The following is a 23,196-nucleotide window of genomic DNA, read 5'->3' on the forward strand; positions in this document are numbered from 1 at the left end:
ATTAAAAACATGCAAGCTTTAAAAATAAAATTGTGACTTAGTCAAAGAGTAAACATTAGGGACACCACCACCCCCACCACCACCCCCCCCGCTTTAAGAGATGGAAGCAGAGAACAAGCAACAAAAACAATCAAAATAAATCTTATTATTGTAAATAGGAGGGTGTAAATCAGCAGCTCACATCGCTGACAGTTCAGAGATGCTGAGGACCTGGCTCAGCAGTGAAAAAGGAGGGAAGTAAAAAAAACATTGTGCGGGAAATAAAGCAAAGATGATAAATCCGCCTATTTGCACATATGATAGATTATCCATAAACAAGAAAATCATGCTTCTGACCAGATAAAAGAAATCAACGGCATAGTGTTTAAACCAGATTTTAAAATATAGTGAGTGTATGTCCTTCTGCATACCTCTCTGAGCAGTGGTGTAACCTTTATTTTTTCAGGTAGCCTTTTAATTTGGGGCTGCTCAGGATGTGTTACAGTCACGGTGTTGAGAGCAAAACGGTTTAAAAAGGGATCAGAAGCTTTTACCGTGATGGACCTTTGGAAATTTGTCCCCTGTGAGGAACAGATAGGGGTTGCTCATCTGTTTTGTCACTTACACGTGCTTCTTGTTCCCCCGTAGGTTGCCCGGTCACTATGAACAATGGCCCAGCTATACTACAAAAAGGTAAACTATTCACCGTACAGAGATCGGATCCCATTACAGATCGTGCGAGCGGAGGCAGAGCTCTCGGCAGAGGAGAAGGCCTACCTCAGCGCTGTGGAGAAGGGGGACTATGCCAGTGTGAAACATGCCTTGCAAGAGGCAGAGATCTACTACAACATCAACATTAACTGTATGGATCCTCTTGGTCGCAGTGCCCTTTTAATAGCCATAGAGAATGAAAATCTGGAGATCATGGAGTTGCTTTTGAACCACAGTGTGTATGTGGGAGATGCTCTGCTGTATGCAATACGGAAAGAAGTGGTGGGAGCTGTGGAGCTGCTGCTGAATTACAGGAAGCCAAGTGGTGAAAAACAGGTTAGCTGAGTGTTCCAGTTCAATTTTAAGCTATTATATTGCATTAGGAAAGTGGTACTGCACAGAGAGGTGCTGTGCAGGTGTCATAAAGTCCTTAATCTAGGTCCATTGCTATAAATGCCCAGAGTAGATGTGGGCAGTTCTGTTTGGATGATAACTTTCCAGTCTGAGCAAACTTGTTCTGCCTGACTTAAATACTCAGCATTTTCAATTTCACTTGGTGTTCTTTTCAGTCTTGCAGTGTTTGTGAATATAGTGATTTATAGGTTGATTTATAGACACGCACTTTGCAATGGAATTTGGGGCTGTCTGAAATTATCCTACAGTCTGTAAATATGAACTATTGCTATGGTGTTGTACTGATATTAAGTGGAATAGCTTTTCATAAGTAAATCCTGAAAGCACACAAGCTTGTAAATAACTGTAAGCAAGCAAACCATTTGCTAGGTTTCAGTACTTAGCCATAGTACAGACATATCACCTTGGTCTCTATCTCTAGAGAGCTCTAGTTCAGAAATGCTGAGACAGTACATAACGTTACAGCATGAGCTGAGCTGCTATATAGCTGAGCAGTGAAGAACTATGACTTGTAGGAAGGATCCTTAGCTACAAAGCCATCAGTAAGTTAAATTAAGAATCTTTGTGAAAAATCATGTCTGATTTTTCTGTGAAAAATCAAAGTCTGAATTCTGTCACTTGAAGTGTCAGATATCACACCACCTCTAATTTTTCCTTTTTTTGTTTTTTGTTTGTTTGGTTTTGCTTCTTTTCATCTGGAAGTACTACTGCCAATAACTAGAATAGTTTATATACATAACTGACGACTGACAATTTTTGCATGCTCACTGCTTAGAGGGGAACATTCAAGACCTGGATAACCCTTATATATCAAGCCTTGTTTTGAAGTCTACTTGAACACATCCTTCTGTGTGTGAAAGTAGAAAATTATTAATTCCAGTCAATCATAGAAGAAAATGTTTTCAATGGATAGGCTCCTTAGTACATAGTTTTTCCATAGTAATTGTGTGTAGCCAGGGTAAACAATAAGGATTGACTGACAACATTTGAGAGTGCTCAGTTTAATACTTCGAAATGGCAGCATTCTGCATGCTGTAGCAATGTGGTTCTAACGTGTGGTTTAAGCATTAGAAAGCTGAAGAATCTCTTTTGTCAGACCTAAACATTGAATTCTTATTATATAGGTTTTAGTCTGACAAAATGTAAGTAGCCAAATACATACCGTACATGGAGAATGAGTAATTTTTTTCTTGGTCTTCTAGAAAATTTGACCATCCTATAGACCAACAGGACAGAAAGTAGAATAGAAGAAAAGTTATTTTCAGTAGCATGGGGAACTGCCAGTAATTATTGCAGGTTAATGACAAGTTTCTCCTTAAATGTCAGGGAAAACAAGAGATGGATTCATGTGGATTTCTCTAAGATCTCTTGAATACCAAGACTTCTGTCCACTTAAATTCACAGCCTAGCTGGCTTAACTGGACAGAGACAGAGGTCCATGAAATAAGGTTGATTATTGCAGCTGAAATTCAGCTATAACATCTCCAGTTCAGTGATACATTTTATAGTAGGTCTGTTTCATTTTTCTTTAACTCTATGCCAGTGTGCAGCTATCCTTCTGTAGCTGGGCTTGTATCTGCTGCAAGGTTTACAACTTGAAGGAGAACATGCGTATGGGAGAAGACATGCAGTGCCAGTTTCAGCATTATTTACAAGGTTTGTTACAAGACCAGATTTCATCAGTACGTTTTAGACTAGTACAGGCTTGATGCAAGAGACTGTACAAATCAGGATTAACTTCCCTGGCTGGGGTTCAGGCTCTTCTGTAGACTGCAGGAAGGGCAGTCGGTACAGACTGCAGGACTGGACTTCCATTTCAGCAGTTTCACTGATTGTTCGTGCAGTGATGGTAATTAACATTTGTTTCATGTATAGTATCGTGATATAACAAATGGAAAGAAGTGCTCAGTTAAGCAAAACTGGGACAAAGTTGGTTAGCTTGTCAAATTACAAAGCTAATACAGGAAAGGTTTCTGAACACAAGTTCCTGATGCTAATTCCACAGCAGTATCACTATACATTCAGTAATGATCTTTGCTGGACCCTTGCTCAGAAAGTCCTTTGGGAATCCCATGCCTAATTACTTTCACAAAAGCAACTGATAAATCAGATTAGCACAGCTTTGTCCTAGTCAGCTACTTACGTGTTCTAAAACATGTAGAAAACTTGCTTTTTTGGTTGAGTAGTAAGAAAAATTCACACTTCATGGAACAGTTTCTGTCTGGCTGAGAAACTGGTAAGATAGTGTCACAGCACATCTTATATATAAGGTTTAGTATAATCTATTCATTAAATGTACACAAGGTTCAGTTTGCCCGAACAAACCTGTGTGAAGGCAGCTCCTTGACTTGTGTAGCAGCCTGTTTCCAATGAGGGGCTGTCTGTCTTTGCTGCAAAGGTGCAGAAGCATCATCTTCTGATTGTGCTCTCTTAAACGTTCAGTACATTGCCTTCTTTCATCTGGGTCTGGGGTCTGTGAAAACCTGTTGGTTCCCATTTTCCTGCTGCCTGCCTCTGAGAGATTATTATTTGAGTCTATACCAAAGTCTTGTTTCTCTAACTGCCAGGCATGAAGAGCTGTTCCTATTTGCGTCTGTTCACGTCAGCTCAGTTAATTGTTGTGTTTGCATCTCAAAAGCAGCTGAGTAGCATCATTCAGCATAATCCATTTTATGGGCATGTATCTTCACTCATTCCCACAACCTTATCATCACACTACAATCCTGACCAAAAATATTACAGTTAGGGGTTACTGTTAGCAAAAGATACACCCAAAATAAAGTAGAAACCAATGGCCCCTTACAGACTTGACCTGCAAAGCAGTTTCACTCACCAGCCCACAGGGTCTCTAAAAGGTGATGTGGCCTGGGTCCTCCTTACCTGTCTCTGGAGAGCTGCCTAAGCGGGGGAGCTCTGCTTTTCCTCTGTATGATGACCTTTCCAGGGAATAGAAATAAAAAAAACTTTCAAATATAGGAAGTGACCTTTGTTGTATTCCTCATGTAAGAGAATCAAGGTCTCATTCATGATGTAAGAGACTCAGAGAAATGGATGAAGAGATGGGGCAGCAGAGACACTTGTGTCCTGTTATTAAGTGAACGTTGGCAGTCATTATTCTAAAAACTTTTGCTAGACTGCTGTTTAAGTGCCATTTATGGAAAATACCATGGCAATGGCAGGGGTAAGTCGTAGCCAGTAACTATTAAGAACATGGTTCTCCTGCACTGCAGCCATGCGTGTAAGGGGTGTCTCGGGAGAGAAAGAAATTACTCTGTTTACGTGTGGAGTGTGTGAGATCCAGGAGCATGAACCACCTCTTTCTAAAGGCTGCTGCAAAGCACGTGATAGATGAGTGTGCTGAACAGTGATGTCTTCGAGTAGATGTATTTCCTTTTAGGTTTACCTCCAAGTGAGGTTCACAGGCTATTTTAAGAACTGAATATTTCTCCTGAAATCTGTTCTGCCTGGTCCTGACAACTTACAGCCACGGTTTTGTGTACTGCTCTGTGAGCCTCTTGATAAAGCTGGGGAAAAGACTTCACCAGTTACACCCAGAAAAAGTCAGTGGCTAGTAAAGTTACAGCTTTACTTGAAAGATGCTGTCACTTATGGGAGGTTTTGGGTTCAGTGAGAGAGTTGTCATGATGTGAGTGTCTTGTCTTTTCCTACCATGGGAAGACCATAGAGATGTGCTGGTGTGCTTCACTCCCAGCAAAGAGTAAAGCCCAGGCTTTAAAGGAACCATTCTCTTCTTCAGATCAGAGTTAACCTCTCCTCAAATATGTCACACCGTGCTCTGAGGTATGTTCTCACGTTTCTTTTTACTGTCAGTGTGCAAGGGTGGTCCAGAGTGCAATGGAAGATGCCTGTGTGCAGAGCATGTGGTGCTGCAGGCGGTGACAGCCCTGCCTACCCACTGCAGCATAGGTAGGGGCTTTGCTGATCTCAGCAGGACATGGTTTGGACCTGGCACAGCATTAAGAGCGGAATTCTCAGGGAAATAAAGGAAAATTCAGTTATCTACTCAAAATAGATTAAGTATCAAAAGAGCTTTTCTAGTTCTTCGATTTTTACAAGTTCGCTTGTTATTTCCAAATGTTACATAAATTACATCAATTAATTCTACAAGCTTTTTTTTTTTTTTTTAAAACCATAGTTTGCTTTGGCCAGTCACTTTCTATTGCTGATTGGTCACTTAAATCGTAGGATAGTTTCCCCAAATAGATGACAGATACTTGGAAAGCAAGCAGTCTGTCTATTCATGAATATTGGGAGGAACAACAAAAGAAACTAATACTTACGGAACCTGGAGGTTATGAAATGTTGGTTGCATAAGTAGTCAGTGATTGTGTATTCTCCAGGAAATAAAAGGGAGCCTAATCTGGTACTTCGATAGTTATTGTTTGGTTTTCAGGACAGTGAAGAGGCTGATCTTGTACTGCATAGTGGCCGAAGAGTAGTGTATGTGTACTGCAGGCTGCTTGGCCTGGCAATCCATGCTCAGGTCTTCCACAAAATGAGTGTCACGTTCTTTAAATAAGATGACAAACCACTGAATAATCTTCAGAAAGGGTGGAGCTAGGTTAGAAATAGTAAAAATCAGCACACACAGATGCAGCGTTGACTTTGGCCCAGGTTTATTGATTTGGGTGGCTCTTTTTGGGGGTAGGAATGTTAAACTGCAAAGTTGCCTGTGCACAGGACATATGCAATACATACAATGGGACAACAAGACTTTTTGTACTATTCTATAGGTACATGTCAAAAATAGAGATCTGGGTGGTGTCCTGTGGGGCTGGAATTAACAGGGAACTTGTTACTTCTTTGATTTTTTTGATTCAGTACTACTGTAGGAGAAAGGGAATGTATATATGAAGCCTGTTAAACAAATTCTCTTTTCCAGAAAATCTTCTGTCTCCCAACCTATTTGATCTTTGAGTTTTGGTGCCTTTTTCCTGAAAGTTGTATCAGAATTTTTTTTACTACACAAATATCAATACAATGGGTCATGTTTTCAGCCAGACTAGAGTCTGCACTTAAACTGCATCAGCAAAGGGCAGGAAACATATGTCTGAAAGTTCACATTTTCCTACATATTTGATTCGCTTTCAATTTATCATTAGTAGTAGTTGTATTTGCAGACATTCTGAAGCCCACTGAAATCAGTACTAATTTTCTCTTTGACTCCAGATGAGGTCTGCAGGGGTATTTTCTTAATAGACGCTTGTATGAATTCCATGAAGTGGTCCCGGTTCTCCACTAAACATGCATCACAGCTCCCAGGGTAGTGCTCTCAGTTTGCACAGATCTTGCATCCTTTTTTGCCTTGCTACAGTGGATGTGTTCGCAGTGCACCAGACGCGGCCTGTGCTGACTGCTGAGCCCTCCTTCCATTCTTGAAGAAGGTATAATCAATCATCTGAATTACCACGCGTTTGTGGTGTGGCCATAAGCACCTTTACGGGTAGCTGTTCTCCTCGCAACGATCAGACCTGACATCAAATGTTTACATAAGGATGATACTAGCATGTCTCTGGTATCTGCCAAAATTAGCAATTTGCTCATGGCAGATGGCTCCAAATTAATCTGGTTCACAGATGGGACTACAAATGCAATTCCTCAATAATGAGAATATAAAGAAAAGGGATCTTAGTATTTATGACTGTGGTTCAGTTTGTTTCAGTGGTCCAGAGGCCTTCTGAATCAATGAGAACTCAACAGATATCTATCCATATGCCTTCCAAAAGAAGGCACTTTACAGAAATAAACTCTAGAAAAATATGGTAGAAGAGGAAACTATAGAGAATAAAAAGCAAGTTTTCAGTCTTAGTTGCTAATTCTCAGATACCTGCTGGTGGAAAGTTGCTGTACTTGATAGTATTAGTGAACTTTAAATTTGACCTAAAAAATCCTCTTTCAGGTGAGCTGATGAGTGAAAATCTGCCTTAACTTGTGTAAGTGTCATAGATCAACCTAGAGACAATCTTTTGTGAACCAGAAATTTTATGTTGCATTAAACCATTTTATTCTTGCCCCAAACCAGTAATTTTCTTGATACAATGTGGTTTAGCTTAACTTCTCTACTCACATAGGGTTCTTTGTCCTGTTGGCAGAGTCCAGTGCAAAGTTCAGTTCTCCCCACCAATAGCCCTACCTTTCTGCAGGCAGGCTGATACTTGCTGTACAAGCTCACTGCTAGCATCGTCAGCCCTGTGCTATCACTGACAGGACTTTTTAAGTCAAATGAAGCAGATCAGTTGTCAGATATCCCATGACATAAAAGCTAGATTCTGCAGGCAATTAGAGAAGAGTTTTAGAAGCAGCTGATGTTCCTCATACCCTGGCTGAAGTGGTTACTGTGGATCTGTCTCACCTGCAGGCGAAGTGCACAGAGGTACCCTGCAGCAGGACCAGAGGATCTGGCATTTGTAGCTGTGAGGAATGTTATTCTATCTCCTTCAGTAAAAGGTTTATGTTTCCTTCAGAGGTGAAGGAGAGACTTGTGAACTTCCTGGCTAAAATTGCTAAGCGTTGCAGCACTAACCCCTAACCTATAAGCTGAGGATGGATGTGGGGAGATTGCTTACATACAGGCTGAACAAAGGAATCTTGCTTATGTTGTGGTAATAGATAATTTGGGTGCATACATTGTCTTTTTCGGGAGCATCGCAGACAAGGCCAGTACCAGCAAGCATGAAGCATTACAAAGGTATGAAGTACAACAAAGTGATCAAAGCCCAAAGTGCAAGCTGATTTGTGTAGCCCTTCAGCAGCGTTAACCATTGCATATCAGCAGTATTTGCATTCTTCCTTGAATTTACAAAGTTCAGCTAATTCAGGAAGGTGTTGCTGAAACCTGGCCATCTGTATCAAGGAAGTCTGTAGGCATGGCCTGTTCTCACTGAGTTCTTACAGTGCTTTTAAGCACAGTAATGGAGAGAGTAGCAGGCTGATTGGTATGATTCAGTACAGATACTGTGCCCTTTGGTATGACTCAAACCAGCCATTTCCATGTTAATATGAGAGGTACACAGTGAAAAGGGAAGGCTGAACCTGGTTAGATACGCTGTGAGCAAGAGCAGATTCTGAAGAATAGAAGCAGTTGAGAAAAACTGGCCACAAGTTCTCAGCATGAAAATATTTGAAAGGCACAATAAGGAAGAAAGATTGTGTCTGAAAACAGAAAACTAGCTGTTACTGCTCCAAAGCCTAATGGCTCTGCTAGCATCCAAGCTTTTCATTATTTTTATTGATGCAGTAATAATTCACAGCTATAGTTAACATGCCTTTGACATTGGCGGCTGCCTTCGAAATGAATTCTATCTAATTAAACTAAACAACAGAGAAATCAAAGACCACTTCACTTAATGATTACATTTAACTCAGAATTTCTTGCTTTCCTCCCCACTGCCTTCCTCCCCAAATAATCTTATATCTATGAGAAGGAGGTATGAGGCAAAACAAAGAACCTGGGTGAGATATCGCATAGACCTATTGAGTAGCACTGGGGCTGGGGCTTGCAGGCTGCGGTGCCAGCTACCCCACAACTGACAGTGGCAAATAAGTCACTGGCTCCTTCTCCTGGGTCAACGTAAAATCTGTTACTAGTGCCTAGCAGAGCTAGTGGGGTCAGGCCAAGCACTGCATCACAGCGTTTAGAAACATTGTGCTTGTAATTTAACGTATAGACAGGTGGAGAAGTTGGCAATGCACTGTTATATGAAATGCTTCCCAGGGAATTATCTTTATTAATTTGTAGGAGTGATCTTAGCACTTGCCTGTGTTTGGCACAGTGTACAGTCTGTTTTCAGTCAGGAGTGATGGGTGCATGGGATTCAGCTGAGTGGACTGCCTGTAACAAACCTATTTGTAGGGGAAGAAAATCCTGTTTGTGTTCCTATGCAATTAAATTTTGGTCTCTTTGTAGATCTGTTGATTAAGGTGTTAAGAGTTGCAAAAACCGCGTATTTCATTACCTACCCGGCTTCCATGCATATGCCTGGTTTACTCTCCACCCTTTGCTCATAAGCCCCAATTACAGCACTAGCTGCTGCCTTACATCAGCCCCCTGACATCACACAACATGTTCTTGTCTCTGGTCTCTATGACCTCTGAAACTCATAAGGGGCTTTTTGACATAGCTGTCGAGATGCACTGATACAATTATGCAGGAAAGTCAGCCTAGTGCAACGGTTGCAACATTATTTTCCAAGGGAAGCTTCTTTGTGTGGGGACATGCACCATCCGTGCAGCATTCAAGGCCAGGCTGGATGGGGCTTTGGGCAGCCTGGTCCAGGGGAAGGTGTCCTGGCCCATGGCAGGGGGGATGGAACTAGATGATCTTTAAGGTTCCTTCAAACCCAAACCAGTCTTATGATTCTATGATTCTGAATGTAACAAATTACAGGCTCCTCTGAAACAAAGCTCTGGGATCTATAAAGAACTGCAGGGTGGTTTAGCAGGAGTCCCCTAGTCCTTTTCTGACTGTTGAATGAGAGCTGTGCTTGGGTTTGCCAAGTAGAATGGCACCTTTATGCCTTGTTTATCCCTGTGATGGGCAGTCTTGTGGTGACAAGGGGGGTGAATCAAAAAGGCATTGACTGAGAACAACATTCTCCCCGCCTGTCTCCACATTGTTACAGCAAGGGAACACTGTAATCCAAGGTCTGTGCTCTATCATTGCCTTGGGAGAACAGGTTGGAAAACCTCTTCAAGCCCGCAAGAAGCTCAGGGTCACGTGCAGCATTGGTACTTAATTCATGGCAGTGAGAGAGGGCTCGTGTGCTCCACTTAAATACTCTTCAGGCAGACAGATGATGAGTTAGAACTGGTCTCTGAAGCATGAGGGGCATATCATTAGCTAGATGTTCTGAACTACCAAGCATTAGAAATAACAAAGGAAGTCAGTGCCTAAGTGGTAATAAAAATAACAACCACACAGATTTTACACTGATGTGAGACCATGCCACCTGTCTAGATTGTCATTTCTCTGCTTTCACAAACTGGGGTCTTTTTGGAAGCCACAGTGTCTTCTTGGTTAGTATAATAGCAATGCAAAAAGCACAGCTTAACAGTCAAAATGGGGAAAAAATGCAGCCTCCTGGTTTGTGAGCCTCAAGATTTGTTTTGTGCAACATCAGACAGTGCTGAACTAGCACCAGATGCAGTTACTTACTCCTCTCTTTGATGTTGTCTTATGTCCTAATCTCATTCTTTTTTTAAAAAAAGGAATGTGATTGAATAGGAACATAACCCCACCTCTCTCAAGCAAAAAGCCCTCCCTTTTCAAGCACTGTTAGCAACATATTACCTCATCGAAACTTAATGAAACATCTCTCATCCACGCACAGCAATATATTAGAGAAAATAGGGACATTTTATGTACAAAGATGACATAAAAGGCTATAGATAGCATGATTATTAGCCTATATTAGCACATCTTGTCCCTTGTTACCACTAAGAACAGAAAATACAGAGCTGAGAGAAAATGAATTAAAAAGCTGACCAACTCTTCCCTCCCTGAATAAATCCTGGACAATATTAGAAAAAGAGTAGCTGTAATAAAACGAAGATTACCTTGAAGACAGAGCCTGTAAATTTCCACCTAACCATGGGCTGTCTTTGTTTCAGTATACTTGGGGTCAAGGGAAAGCTTATCCATAAAATGAAAAAATATTTAAGGTGCAGCAACATTCCAATGCCTTTATTGTAGTTAAGAAATGTACAGAGCTGGATTAAGTAAGCTTTTTAACAAAATTCATTGTGAAACTTAAAAACAACATTAGAAATTGGTAGGGTTTAGTCTCTATTCAAAACAGCTGCTCGTATCACAGAGTAACTCTTAAAATAGTAATGAAAGGTGAAAAAAATGAACAAAGAGCATTTTATGTTTCCAAATGGGGGAAAAATCCAGGTTCAGGCATACCAGAACTAGTCTAGTCTGCCTGTCCAGACTTTAGGAGACAATTTAATTTACTCTCATGTCAGCAATAGTAGGCTTACACCTGAGTTGGTATGAGATGATCTCAGGAAACAGATCTAGCAAGCAGCCAGGGAACCTCTGCGTTTTAACAAGTCTTTGGGAGCTCCATAACATACCAAGCGCCAGGTTCGGATGTTATTTATACCACTTTTTTCTCTAGCAGCTTCGTTAACGTCTGGCTTTGGAAAGTCCCAAACTTTTGTCCCTTGTTTGTTTTAACTGGACAGGTGTCATTATTCAGCTAGCCCCAGGCAAACCTGAGTGTATGATAAAACCAAGATTCATTTGATCATTGGTCATAGCATAGAGATAACGTGACATAACGTGTAAGTTGTGAGTACAATGAACTTCTCAACCATTCTTACACAGACGAGAAGAAGTCATAACCAGGAGAGGGTGCAATTGCTTATGGCACAACACTGCTCTTACTGCTCTACACAACGGTAGGCACTCGCTAGCCGCTTGCTCCTCCTGCTGCGTTCAGTAGTTCTTAGCTCGAGCAAGACACAAGAATTCAGGGCAAAGCAGACCTCAAGACTGCACTTCATTTAAATACAAGAGGTTCAAACACAAGCTAACTCTTTAATAGCGTTCCTCTGTGACTTGGAGAATGAAGTCCACACTGACTGCACTCACATCATCAAGTGCCTCATCTTATTTCTTTCACCCGCATCAGAAAGGGAGAGTGGCTTAGAGGAGAGAGTGCTGTATCTGGAATAAGTTGCCATAGGCCATTTAAATGCATATTTGCAAAATCCTTTCCTTCTGAAGGCTTCTCTCTGGATTCGTCTTTTTTAATCCCCAACAAAAGCGAAGTTATTATGTGGTATCAACCACAAATGGTGACATCTTTTGACAATCTTTCTGGCTGTGCCGCACTTCCTAAACACATGGCTGAACAGAACAAGCTCTGATGCAGTTCTGCCACTGTCAAATGCACTGGGTTTCAGTTCAGCTCTGAAAACTAATCCCTTGTGTCTACCTTCATTTTTTAAACACATGGATAAAAAGTCAAATTGAAACTTGAAGAATCTTGAGCAGATATCTGTATTTTGCTTTTGTTTATTGGTTATAGAGAAAGAAGTTTGGTTATACGAGTATCACAAATTTTCCCCACACACACATTATTTCAGTAGTAATGCATTCTAGCAGCATTTGGCTTGCTACAAGGCACTAAAAAGTACTAATTTTCTCTGTTTTGCAGTATCGGTCTGAGGGGCAGAGATTTTATTTGGCTTTACTGGCATGTAGGTCACAAAGCAGATTTTAAACTAGAAGGAGCCTTTTCTTCTGGATATTCTGGAACACCTGTATTGATTGAAATCACTGGAATACTTTAATACCAACAGCAGAGCTTACCCAAAAGTACATCTACAACCACGTGTGCTTTATACCAGTTATGAACTTGTTCCTAACCAGTACAGAAGCCCTTAAAGTACGTTATTTTTTGTTACCAGTTTGTGTTGTTCATTATATTTCATTAACCAAATTATATCATTTCAGCCAGTGAATTGGTCTTTACAGAAGAACCCTCTTCCCTATTAATACAGATACTGTCATCACACTGATACGAGATGTCTCTTAAGGCATCTCTGATTAAGATATTCAGTTATTGAAGCCTGTACCATTGCATCACCTAAAATGAATGCTTGAATTTATAGAAGCTCGTAATGGTTTTCCAGAGTCTAACGTAAGGAAACAAATGCTTATGGGGTTCTGTCAGTGAGGGAATTTGTTTATGGGTTTAGGCAAGGGGCAGGATTCAATTGGTCATGCCAGTCACAATATGTGGGCTTTTTTCAAGACCCTTTTGCTGGTAACATGGCTGACCTGCAGTCTTAGCAACACTAACTCCGTCTCTCACGCTCTATTTATAGAGCTGCAGCTAGAAGTATCACAGGACTGTGATTCTGAACAAGATCACAGTCACTGCTAAAGCTCCTTCTGACCACTGAGCCTTGTGCTAAATTGATGTAGTACAAAATCTTCTCTTTAGAATGACAGAAATTGGCTGTGCCTGTTACCACACTTGTGGATGGCATGTGCACTTCCCCCATAGAGCTGCGCACATATAAAGAAACTAGAAATAAGAAATACTTGCTCAGTAAGCTATCCAAGCTTCCATTTCTATGTGTTAGATTTTAAGTTTTTCAGGGAGGTTGCTCAAGTTTGTTTTGTTTAGTAAATCATTGTTTTGGCAATCAGAAAATCATTTATAACATACAGTTGTATCAAAAAGTTATGCAAGCTGAAAATAGTGCAGGTTAATATATTTATGCCTGTCATGGTTATAGTTACAGTTTATTACCCTAGTACAGGTGAGATGCTAGTTTATGGAACGGAGATGCCTTGAAAATAGGGCAATTCCAGCTGTAACAGGTGAAAGTATTATTGGTTATTTTCAAGCAAAAGGAGTGGCATTCTCAATGCCAGACAGGATGTATATTTAGACTGCCTCCGACTCAAGCATCTTACAGTTAGAGATTAACAAAACTAAGAAAGTAAAGAATTTTGTGGTTAGGCTTTTCTTTACTTTCTAGATATTCTCTTTTCAGTTCAGGCTTGAAGCACTATAAGGTTATCTGGGGAGACTGCAGCTCTGAGCACCAGGAAGAAGGAGACACCTGAACATGAAGGCAGACTAGTGTCTGGTAGGGTTGGCAGACCATAATCAGGAGGACTCTCAGTATAGAGGGGCAGAAAAGCATAAGACACAGAAACAGAAAAACACCCCCAAACAGAGCCAGACTTTTTCCTCAGAGTTCAAGATTTTGCACTTGATGGCAAGTTCCTTTGCTGCAAAACAGCTTTTTTTTTTTTTTTTTTTTGTTTCAACCTAGTTGTCCTTTTTTATATGCATAGATAGATGTCAGATGCTATGGAAACACTATAGCTTGCTTAGAAATCTTCCAGTGTTTCAACCTAGATATTATTTTAACATGGTTTGTAAAAGGCAAAAGACACATTCATATTAGTCTTTTTGTTTGGCTGAGGAACGTTCTTTTGAGCTGTATCTCCCATTCTTACTGCACTTTGATTCACATTGCTGAGCAGTCCCAGAGCGCTTGAGCTGGATGGCTTTCACCCGACACTAAACCACAGGATGTTCTCCAGGGGCACTTGGGTACCAGACTAGATTAAGGCAAATGTAAAACTCCTAAAAGAACTACAAGACTATCCGGTCTTTGGTGCCAGTTTTTGGGTTTTTTTTTTCTCTGTTGTTCTGCTCCTCTTAGACTGTACTGCTCTTCCTATCCAGAGCTTCTATCCAGCAGTGTACTATTTACTGGAAAATTTGTTTCTCCATTCAGAGGAGAGCTTAGCTTTACTGAACAGTGCTTTTATGTGAGCTAATCCTCCATTTTCTTCTCTAATGAATTAAGCTTGTTTCTCCCTCGACCCCCCCCCCTTTTTAAATAAAGGAGATTTTTCGCTCACTGCAGTATCGTTCAGAGAAGCAGCGGTACAGCAGTAAGCAGCCTAGCTTTATGAAGATTAAGTCTAGAAAGATGGTAATAAGCATTCAGTCACTTTTGTTAATGGTAGCGTTAATTTCTTCAGCGAGCATTACCAAGATGAAATACAGACAAGGCACATGCTTCTGTGCAAGTAGTGACAATAAGGTTCTGAAGGACTCAGCTTAACAGTTTGTGTCAGGTGATGAGGTTAATGGAAAAGAATTTGTTATTCAGGTCACTTAATGAAAATAACCTTGGAAGAGCTTAGCAGAGCCCTTGGGGTAGAATAATTTATTCCTCTTCTGCTTCCATCACTGTAAGTTAACCCAAGACATACAAGAAGCTGATCTAAACATGAGCTCAACCTGTCAGAGTAGTGCAGGAGGAACATAAGCAATTACAGTGCATTGGTGTAATCTCTGCTGCCCCTCTAGTGACGACAGGTAGAACACAGCCTTCAGAGCAAAGGCTTGCTTTGCATAGCCCCATCTTTGGAACAAGACAGTTTATTAAGATGCAGGTTATCAAAACACTGTGCAAGACAAAAATATTTACCACAAGGCATAATTGTTAGCCAGTGCACGGTCTTTGGGTCAAGCAGGCATAGAAAACAGAGGGGCTGCATCAGCCATCATTCACACTATTCCTGTGCTGTGTTTTGGTGGTTTGGTTTGCTGCTCAGCTATAATCAGAAATAAGCTTCAGCTCCTGTGATTTGAGGCATTACAGTGATCTGCTCCCAGACCCCAGGGAGCCTCTCTGTCTCTGCATCACCGTTGCCCTTCTTATCCCTTAATTAGAAGTGCTGCAAGCTGCCCAGGAAAAACGTGCCTTCCACACAGCAGCTGCTCGAGTCCTAACAAAGTAGTGCTCCATTTTTGGAGTGAGGGCTTGTGATACGAGATGGAAAAAAGGTTGAAAGATCACTTGACAGATAACCCCTGATTTGATCCCAAACCTTGGGACAACTGTTTTAAGAGCCCTAGATCCAGATTTAGAAAGCCTCAGGAGCGGAGAGGAGCATACATGAGTAGCGCTATCCCCACCTGTAACATAACTACCTTCTCGGCAAGTGCCCATTTCATATTCTGAGCAACATGAATACCTCATCTGTATAAAACTGAAAATCCTTTTCACAGCCCTGCGTACAGTAACTTCCATGTAGAACAACAAGATTAAACTTGACAGTAATAGGAGTGATAGAGGAGGAAAGTGTTCTTCCTTTGAGGCAGAGGCTTTGAATACAGCAGCCAGTTACTGACTGAAAAAGAAAGGGAAGAAACATAAATGCAGTTATTCAAGCATCAGGGCTTAAAAAACAATGTTTCTGAGAGAGGAAAAAAAAAAAAAAAAAAGGAAAAACTCGCACCTTTCTCTTGACATTTAACAAACTACTTGAACAAGCTAAGCAAAGGAAAAGAAAAAAGTCAAAGACCTTAAAAAGGGAGCTGCTTTCAGCTGTTTGTTACTAGAGGTCTGAAAATACATTTATCCAACCTCACTAAGAGACACCAAGCTCTCCACCACTCACAAGGAATCCTCACAGCCATTCTCTCTTCTTCCCCATGAGCGTATTTATAGGCTCCCTCCTGGCTGCCTCTGTAGGGACCAGCCTTGTTAGCAAAGCCTCCTTGCACCTGTGTGCCTGTAGGCTGCCAGAGATTTAACTCCTCATGTGCTGCATCCAGGGTAACAGACTTGGATTATTCAGTGAGCTCAGCTCCAGTGAGTGACCCTGCATCTCAGTGAGGTGCTGACCTTTGGGGGAGTGTTGTGCATTGTGAGCAGGCTCTGTCCTGCTGCTGTGTTGTATAGAGGTTCATCAATCAACTACAGCCCAGGAGTCTTTAACTCTTCAGTGCTGTAGAGGCATTTAGCTCCCCGGGGAACTCAGATTCAGTGGTTACAGGTTCACCTGTAACCAACCTTAGGTATATCCTGCAGAAGGATTTCTAACCAGTTACTTAGTGCTACTTTATCGCTGCTTTACTTTTGGATTTTTACAGACTGAGTAATGTTTCCTGTCATTAAGACTCTTTGACAATGGTTTCTCTGAAACGCCTTTGACATTTGCAAGGGGAAACAGGCCTACTGTTCACCAAAACCAGCAATCACCCCTTGAGCAGCAGGATGCCAACTGCCAGGGCAAGAGTGGTGGGCACATGAAGTACAGTATGCTTGAGTAATGATTAACACGCAACAAAGAGAGCTGCCTGTGCTGCAAATGGAAACACACTGCGTGCTTGGGAAGTAAGAGCATTTTGGTCTAATTTTGCACTCTGCATATAGTAATAAGACACAACAGGGTGTGCATTAAGCTCATCTTTTGAGAAGTGCAACAGTAGCTGAATAATGCACACCCCGTAGTGTCTTATTTGTAGTGGACTATGGCTCATTAATTTTACATTTAAATTTTTTCAAATCCATTTGAAAAAAAGCCACCACAAATCTATTCTGAGGGCAGTTATGTAATGTATCCTTCCACAAAAAAGTATTTTCAAATAAAAACAGTAGGGAAAAGGTGAGGAAGAGCTTTGCTCAGCTGCAGACCAGTGTTTGGTTTGGTTTGTGTAGGGCCTGCTACAAGCAGGTTCTTGGTCTGCTAATGCACATATATAATACAAATAATGCTAGTTATGGAAATCTATTCAGTGCTTACTCTTTTCTAGACTTTCCTTTTTTTTTTCTGTGTAATTACCTGGGCTTTTTGTCTTCCTTTTTTCCTACAAAAGTCCACATTTTGGTATATGAACCAATACCCATTCCAGAACAGGTTCACATATAAAGCAATCAGATGGGAATGTGACTGACTTTTACACCAAACCAGGAACTGAATGGTCACAGGTTCCTGCTTGGGAGGCAGACAGGCATGGTTTGGGGGAAGGTGGTTTTGCCAGAATAGCAGTGTGTGTGCCTGTGCATGTATGCAATAGAATTTAAAGAACAGATGGTGTTAAAATACTTCTGTTTTGTTATGACATCACTTCAAAAGTATGGAGGAGGGACATCCGATTTCTGCTGTTCCACATGAAATATGACTGTGGTTTATCCTTTTATATAGGTTCCAACCTTGATGATGGACACTCAGTTTTCAGAATTCACTCCAGATATCACCCCAATAATGCTGGCGGCTCACACCAACAACTATGAAATCATCAAACTGCTTGTCCAAAGACGGGTAACAATTCCACGCCCACACCAGATCAGATGCAACTGTGTGGAATGTGTCTCCAGTTCAGAGGTGGACAGCCTGAGGCATTCCAGGTCAAGGCTGAACATCTATAAAGCCTTAGCCAGCCCTTCATTGATTGCCTTATCAAGTGAGGACCCCATCTTGACGGCCTTCCGACTGGGCTGGGAGCTGAAGGAGCTCAGCAAAGTGGAAAATGAGTTCAAGGCAGAATATGAAGAGCTTTCACAGCAGTGCAAACGTTTTGCTAAGGACCTTTTGGATCAAGCACGGAGTTCCCGAGAATTGGAGATCATTCTCAATCACAGAGATGATCAAAGTGAAGAGCTGGATCCCCAAAAATGTCATGATCTGGCAAAGCTAAAGGTAGCAATAAAGTATCACCAGAAAGAGGTAAGAATTATCTACATGTGAAAGTGTGTGAAGGCTTCATGTACTGGGTAAAATGATTCATTTCTCTAGTCTCCATGGGTTTATTCAGGGTTGCAAGCTGAGAGCCATTAGGGGTGAGTTTGGGTTGAGTGAATATGTTACTCGCAAACCAGGAGATTCAGTGCATCTTGGTGACAGTGTGAATCCGATGACAATTGAGGGCAACAGGGCCAGGACTTACAGCAGTGGGTTATGGCTTCTACGGCACTGACACTTTCTGTTTCAAAGATACTTAAATTCCATTTCATTGTAACCCATCCCCCTGCAAAGAACAGCCTTCAGAGATTTCCAGGTTTGTTATCTCCAAAAGCTTTTGGCAGTATCTGCTTTTATACAGCAACCAAAAGCTAGAAGGGGTTGCCTGGCTCATGAAGGTCTTGACTGCAGGAAATAATATAGACAATTCATTTCCTCCAGCCACCAAACACTTCCTAGCACCCATTCAACACTAGCTTATAAGGGCCAGAGAAACGACAGCAGCAAAAAAGAGCAGGAGAGATCAAGGGCACTCTCACTGTCCCAGGCCTCCATGTTACCAGCAATTTTGTTAGGTGAAAATGCTCTTGTGATGCAAGGAAGTGGATCACGTCATGCAAATACTTCTTCACACCTGAGACACCTCAGATTGATTCTTGTTCCTTGATTCAGCCGTGTTTTAGGAACTCAGCAATTCCCAGAAGTTCAGACTCCTGCCCACAGCACCAGAAAGGAATGACATACTCCAGCTAAAGGGCACAGAGCCTTTCAGAAGCCCTGCAAATCCAGAGATTTATAAGTTGATTCAATAAAGGCCATGAACCCAAAGAGAATGCTGACAACAGTTTCATTAGTTGGCTCTGGATTTTCTTTCTCTTTCCAAATCTGGACAGAATTTATTAGATGATACATTACTGTTAGCCAGTGATGTTCCAGGTTATTTGAAGGAGGAATTTAGCTTGCGTGGTTGGGGAACTGAATTGTAATGTCTATTACATTCTTTTGTGTCCAGAGGGGACAGGAGTGGTGGAAAAGCCTGCCACATGACTCTTCACGGTCTTCCCCACATTTGATGCTTTGTTTTCTGCATTGACCCACATGAGAACAGCCTGATATGATACATTCTGCCTCCCTTAGTGGCTGCTCATGTCACCCGAGGTACAATAGTCAAGAAGTGAAAGAGGCAGATTTTCCTTTCTTCCCGTTGATCTGTTACACCTCCTGAGTAGCAGCCCATTGATGCAACAAGCTGGAGCCGAAGCCTCAAGCTTTCTGGGTTCTAGCACGTGGTCACTTACTGCTATTGCTGGCCTGATGGCCACAGATGCTGCACCCACATACATCCTTCAGCAGCCAGGGTACCACTGGCCCTGCTGTGTGTAGGTCACTGCTGACTTTGATGTCACAGTTCAGGCTCACTCTTCACATCCAAGCATAAATCTGTGGCTACCCTTATCTTGTGTTCACATTCAGAAACCACAAGTCTGAAGGAGTTCACTATAGTTGAAATGCAGTGCTGAACAGTCCTGAAGCTGTTTTTATTTTAAAGTAACAAATTTTTAATCTTCGCTTGCTTGCCTGGCAGTTTTTATCTCTCTTTTTTTTTTTTTTTTTTAAGGCATATTTGACTTAATTCCAAGCATATGGATGAATTCCATGTTTTGTGACATACTCATGACAGTTCCAGCATAGAAGTGATAGCAAATATGGTCTGTGTTGCCAGCTGAAGTCAGAGCTGTTTCCAGGTAGAATACTGGTGGGCAGGGACAGAATGAATGAGTTTGGGAAACACGCACTAGTGAACCTGCTCATCCTACCTGGTTATTCACAAATACCTGATGCATCCTGCAGGATGGTGTTTGTATGCCACAAATATTGCAGGGGTTTTCTTACCATGTTAATTAGTCCAATACAAAACACCAAGCAAGATACAAATGTCATTGCTGGCGTCTGAAAAAAATGAGTAGGAACATTTGTCAGGGAAGCATAGAGAAATGCCTTTTAATCGTGATTGAAGAGTATCAGACTGAGAGAATTTTTGTGGGGACAGGAAGGGAATAGGAACGAGTTTGATTTCATGAAAGACAGTTCTGCAGAGAGAAACAGCAGACTTCTTAAAAGTAGATCATCTCACTCTGCTGAAGCTTTTTATGTCTTAACATTAAATAGGATTGGATTGGATGGAGAAGCTTTTTTTTAATCTTAATGTTAGACAAAGTTACAAGTCAAAACGCTAGTAGTCCAAGACAAAAATGCAAAGTGGACCTCAGTTATTTTCTGGGGCTGTAAATTATTGCCACAGTTGTTAGTTTTTTATATTCAGCATAAAGAATGCATAGTCTCACATTGATTTTTGACAAATTGCTAGAAAAATTGCTTGCAGCTTTTTTCTTTTTGAGTGAAATACACCTCAGAATTTCCCCCCAAATATGAAGTGATTCCATTTCAGCTTAATCTGGCAGATAGGTTCAACTTCAAGATTCTTTCCAGCGAAGTTATGAAGAGGGAATTGGTAGAGATCATTGCCTTTGGATGGAGGGGCAGTACTGTGTGTTTTGCGTAGGGAGTAGATCTTAAAGTTACTTTTTCTTTGCACCAGTGTAAGTGATCTGGGAATCCAAGAATACTCTTCACCAGACACGTTATTCAGTGTTCTTCTCTCGAAAGCATTTCAGATTAACCCACTGTGCCTTTTTTCTTTCCCCCATTGCACTCCTATACTGAAGAGTAGGTGCTGGTTTGTTCCAGGTACAGAAAGTAACAGCATTATTCAAATTCTTAGTGCGGGTTGGTGATCTCTGGCAGTGAACATACAGGACTGAAAAAAATCCTGATGGTAAAAGCTAGACATCTGTGGGCAGTTTTCACTCCCAACTGGGCCCTTGGAGGAAAGCTTTTTAAAGCTAGTTAGGCTACTAAATATGCAGGTAAATAGGCAGTAAGTCTTTAAACAGAGTATAATCTGGTTAAGTGCCTAAATCCTGTCGGAGATTAGACACTTATCTTCCTGAGGCATTTTGAAATTCCACTGCTGAATTAGCAGTGTCTTTTGGCACTTAGCTACTGGAGAAAAATCTGGTCTTGTACTTTAAGTTTTAACAAACAGTTATCAATCAGCCCTGCCACGGACACAAATCCTGTCCTCTGCACTGAATCCGGTAAACATAATCGTGATATACACAACTTCATCTTCTGATCTGGCCTGAGTGCCTCAGTCTTCACAGTGAGTAACTTGGATGAGGGCTGGATTTGCAAGGGGAGCCACTTTGGTTCAGTCCTACCTCCATAGGAATACCCGCCTCATCACACAGGCTCCACCTCGGTCTCTATCCCCAGGTCAATCCCACTGCCAGTGCATTTCTGCCTCATGATGCAGGTATGGGTTTCGTCTTTACAATGGTAGAAAAAAACTCACAATCTTTTTTTTTTTCCCCCAACAAAAAAGCCTGGGAGGTACAAGTTTTGATTACTCCAAATATTACATGTGTTAATTATAAACTGACAAATGTATTGCTCATGAGGAAGAAGACCTTTGTCCTTTGGAGTAGGGCCAAAACAATGGAGAAGAAATGTCATGCTTTTTGTGTTTGTTTTTAATAAACCCATATATCCTAGAAGGTAAATTACTGTTTACACAGAAGAAAAAATATCAGTTATACAGGAAAGGTGAAAATGTGCTCTAAGTTAGCTTAGTAGTGTATTTTATAGTAGTAAATGTTAAAACCATGCTGTACAAATTCACAAGCTCCCTCTCCATCTCATCTTAAGTCTAGAATGGTTGTGTCTTCAGTTTCAAATTACAGAAGGGCACTGATCATTTCTTCAGAAGATAGGAAGGACTTAATAGTTGTGATCGCTGTTTGCATGGCAGTCACAAAATATTAGAAAAAAATGAGGACAGCTCTAATGCACTGTGAAACATGACAAATTTGATCCAGCAGACACGTCGGTTTTCTCAGTCCACATTTGAAAGAAATTATTTTTGTAGGATCACAGCAATTGGTGGTCTAAGAGACAAGTAGCCTTTTCATAAATGTTCTCTAGTATATGGCATTTGCCTTCATATTATTACTTTTCAAAGTATGTTATTCATGACAAATTCTGGAAGGAGAAAGGTGCTGAAGACTTAATATTTTCATATTAATGAAAATTTTTCAGGCACGGCTCAGCTGTTGAAGATCAATCTTCACTATGCTGTTCTGGCACCAAATTAGCTCTGCATTTGTTAATTTGTTTGCATTTCTAAGAAAAGACGGGAAAAAGTCATCTCTTAGGATCTTGCCAGTCACATAAAGCACAGTTGTATGTACAGTGTACCATTGGTGTATTAGAGGATCAGAACATAGGCAGAATGCAAATATAATCTTTATATCCTTTAAGGTTTTTTTACGTTGTCAAAATAATGTAAAGCAACCATCGTGTGGCAGTGAGCCAGGTCTAAAAGGGCAGATTTCTGCTTGTATATACCATTCTGCTAAGCCACAAGAATAGCAGTATACATTCAGCCTGTCACTGCTTCCCTGCTCTCCATCACAGGTCATTCACAACTTCAAAATGAAGTGAAACATCACAGTAGTGGGTTTTTAGTGCTTTGCATTTTTCTGGTACTGGTAGCAAATGGCTGTGCAGGTTTAGTTTATATGTCTGTAAGAAACACACACAATGCAGGGTGCTCAGAAAAAAATGTATTTTACCTCTGACCATATTGCTTAGTGCTTTCACTGAATTAGATCAAAGGAGCGCATAAAATTGCCTCTCAGAAACCTTAACCTTTGACTCTCTTACTCACTGTACTCATAATCAATGACAGGAAAGGAGAGAAGTAGAATTGCTTGCTTTTCTAATTTAAAAACTGTGCTCTATGCTGTTTTCTCTTCAGGATGAAGCTTCAAAAGTTTTAGTTCTTTTTTTCCAAGACATTTACATTGACAAGTACCTCCTGAGGTACAGTACTGGAGTGAGTGAATAATCATTCCTGCCATGCCACATATTTTTCAGCTGTGTCTTGACTCTTGTCAACTGTGTGGCTGCAGTTAGAAGTACAGCATCATTCT

General features: G+C 41.1%; 1 protein-coding gene across 1 annotated transcript in view; it reads left to right on the forward strand.

Annotated features, from left to right (window-relative positions):
- The first annotated feature begins 637 nt into the window (after positions 1 to 637).
- TRPC5 (transient receptor potential cation channel subfamily C member 5) overlaps positions 638 to 23,196 on the forward strand; it is a 66,731-nt gene continuing 44,172 nt past the window's right edge. Inside the window, exons 1-2 of the mRNA XM_040614610.1 lie at positions 638 to 1,026; positions 17,606 to 18,127. Coding sequence (XP_040470544.1) covers positions 649 to 1,026; positions 17,606 to 18,127 — 900 coding nt within the window. The 5' untranslated portion in view covers positions 638 to 648. The remainder of the gene's footprint in view (positions 1,027 to 17,605; positions 18,128 to 23,196) is intronic.

This window comes from Falco naumanni, chromosome 14 (genome assembly GCF_017639655.2).
Source record: "Falco naumanni isolate bFalNau1 chromosome 14, bFalNau1.pat, whole genome shotgun sequence".
Lineage (NCBI taxonomy): Eukaryota > Metazoa > Chordata > Aves > Falconiformes > Falconidae > Falco > Falco naumanni.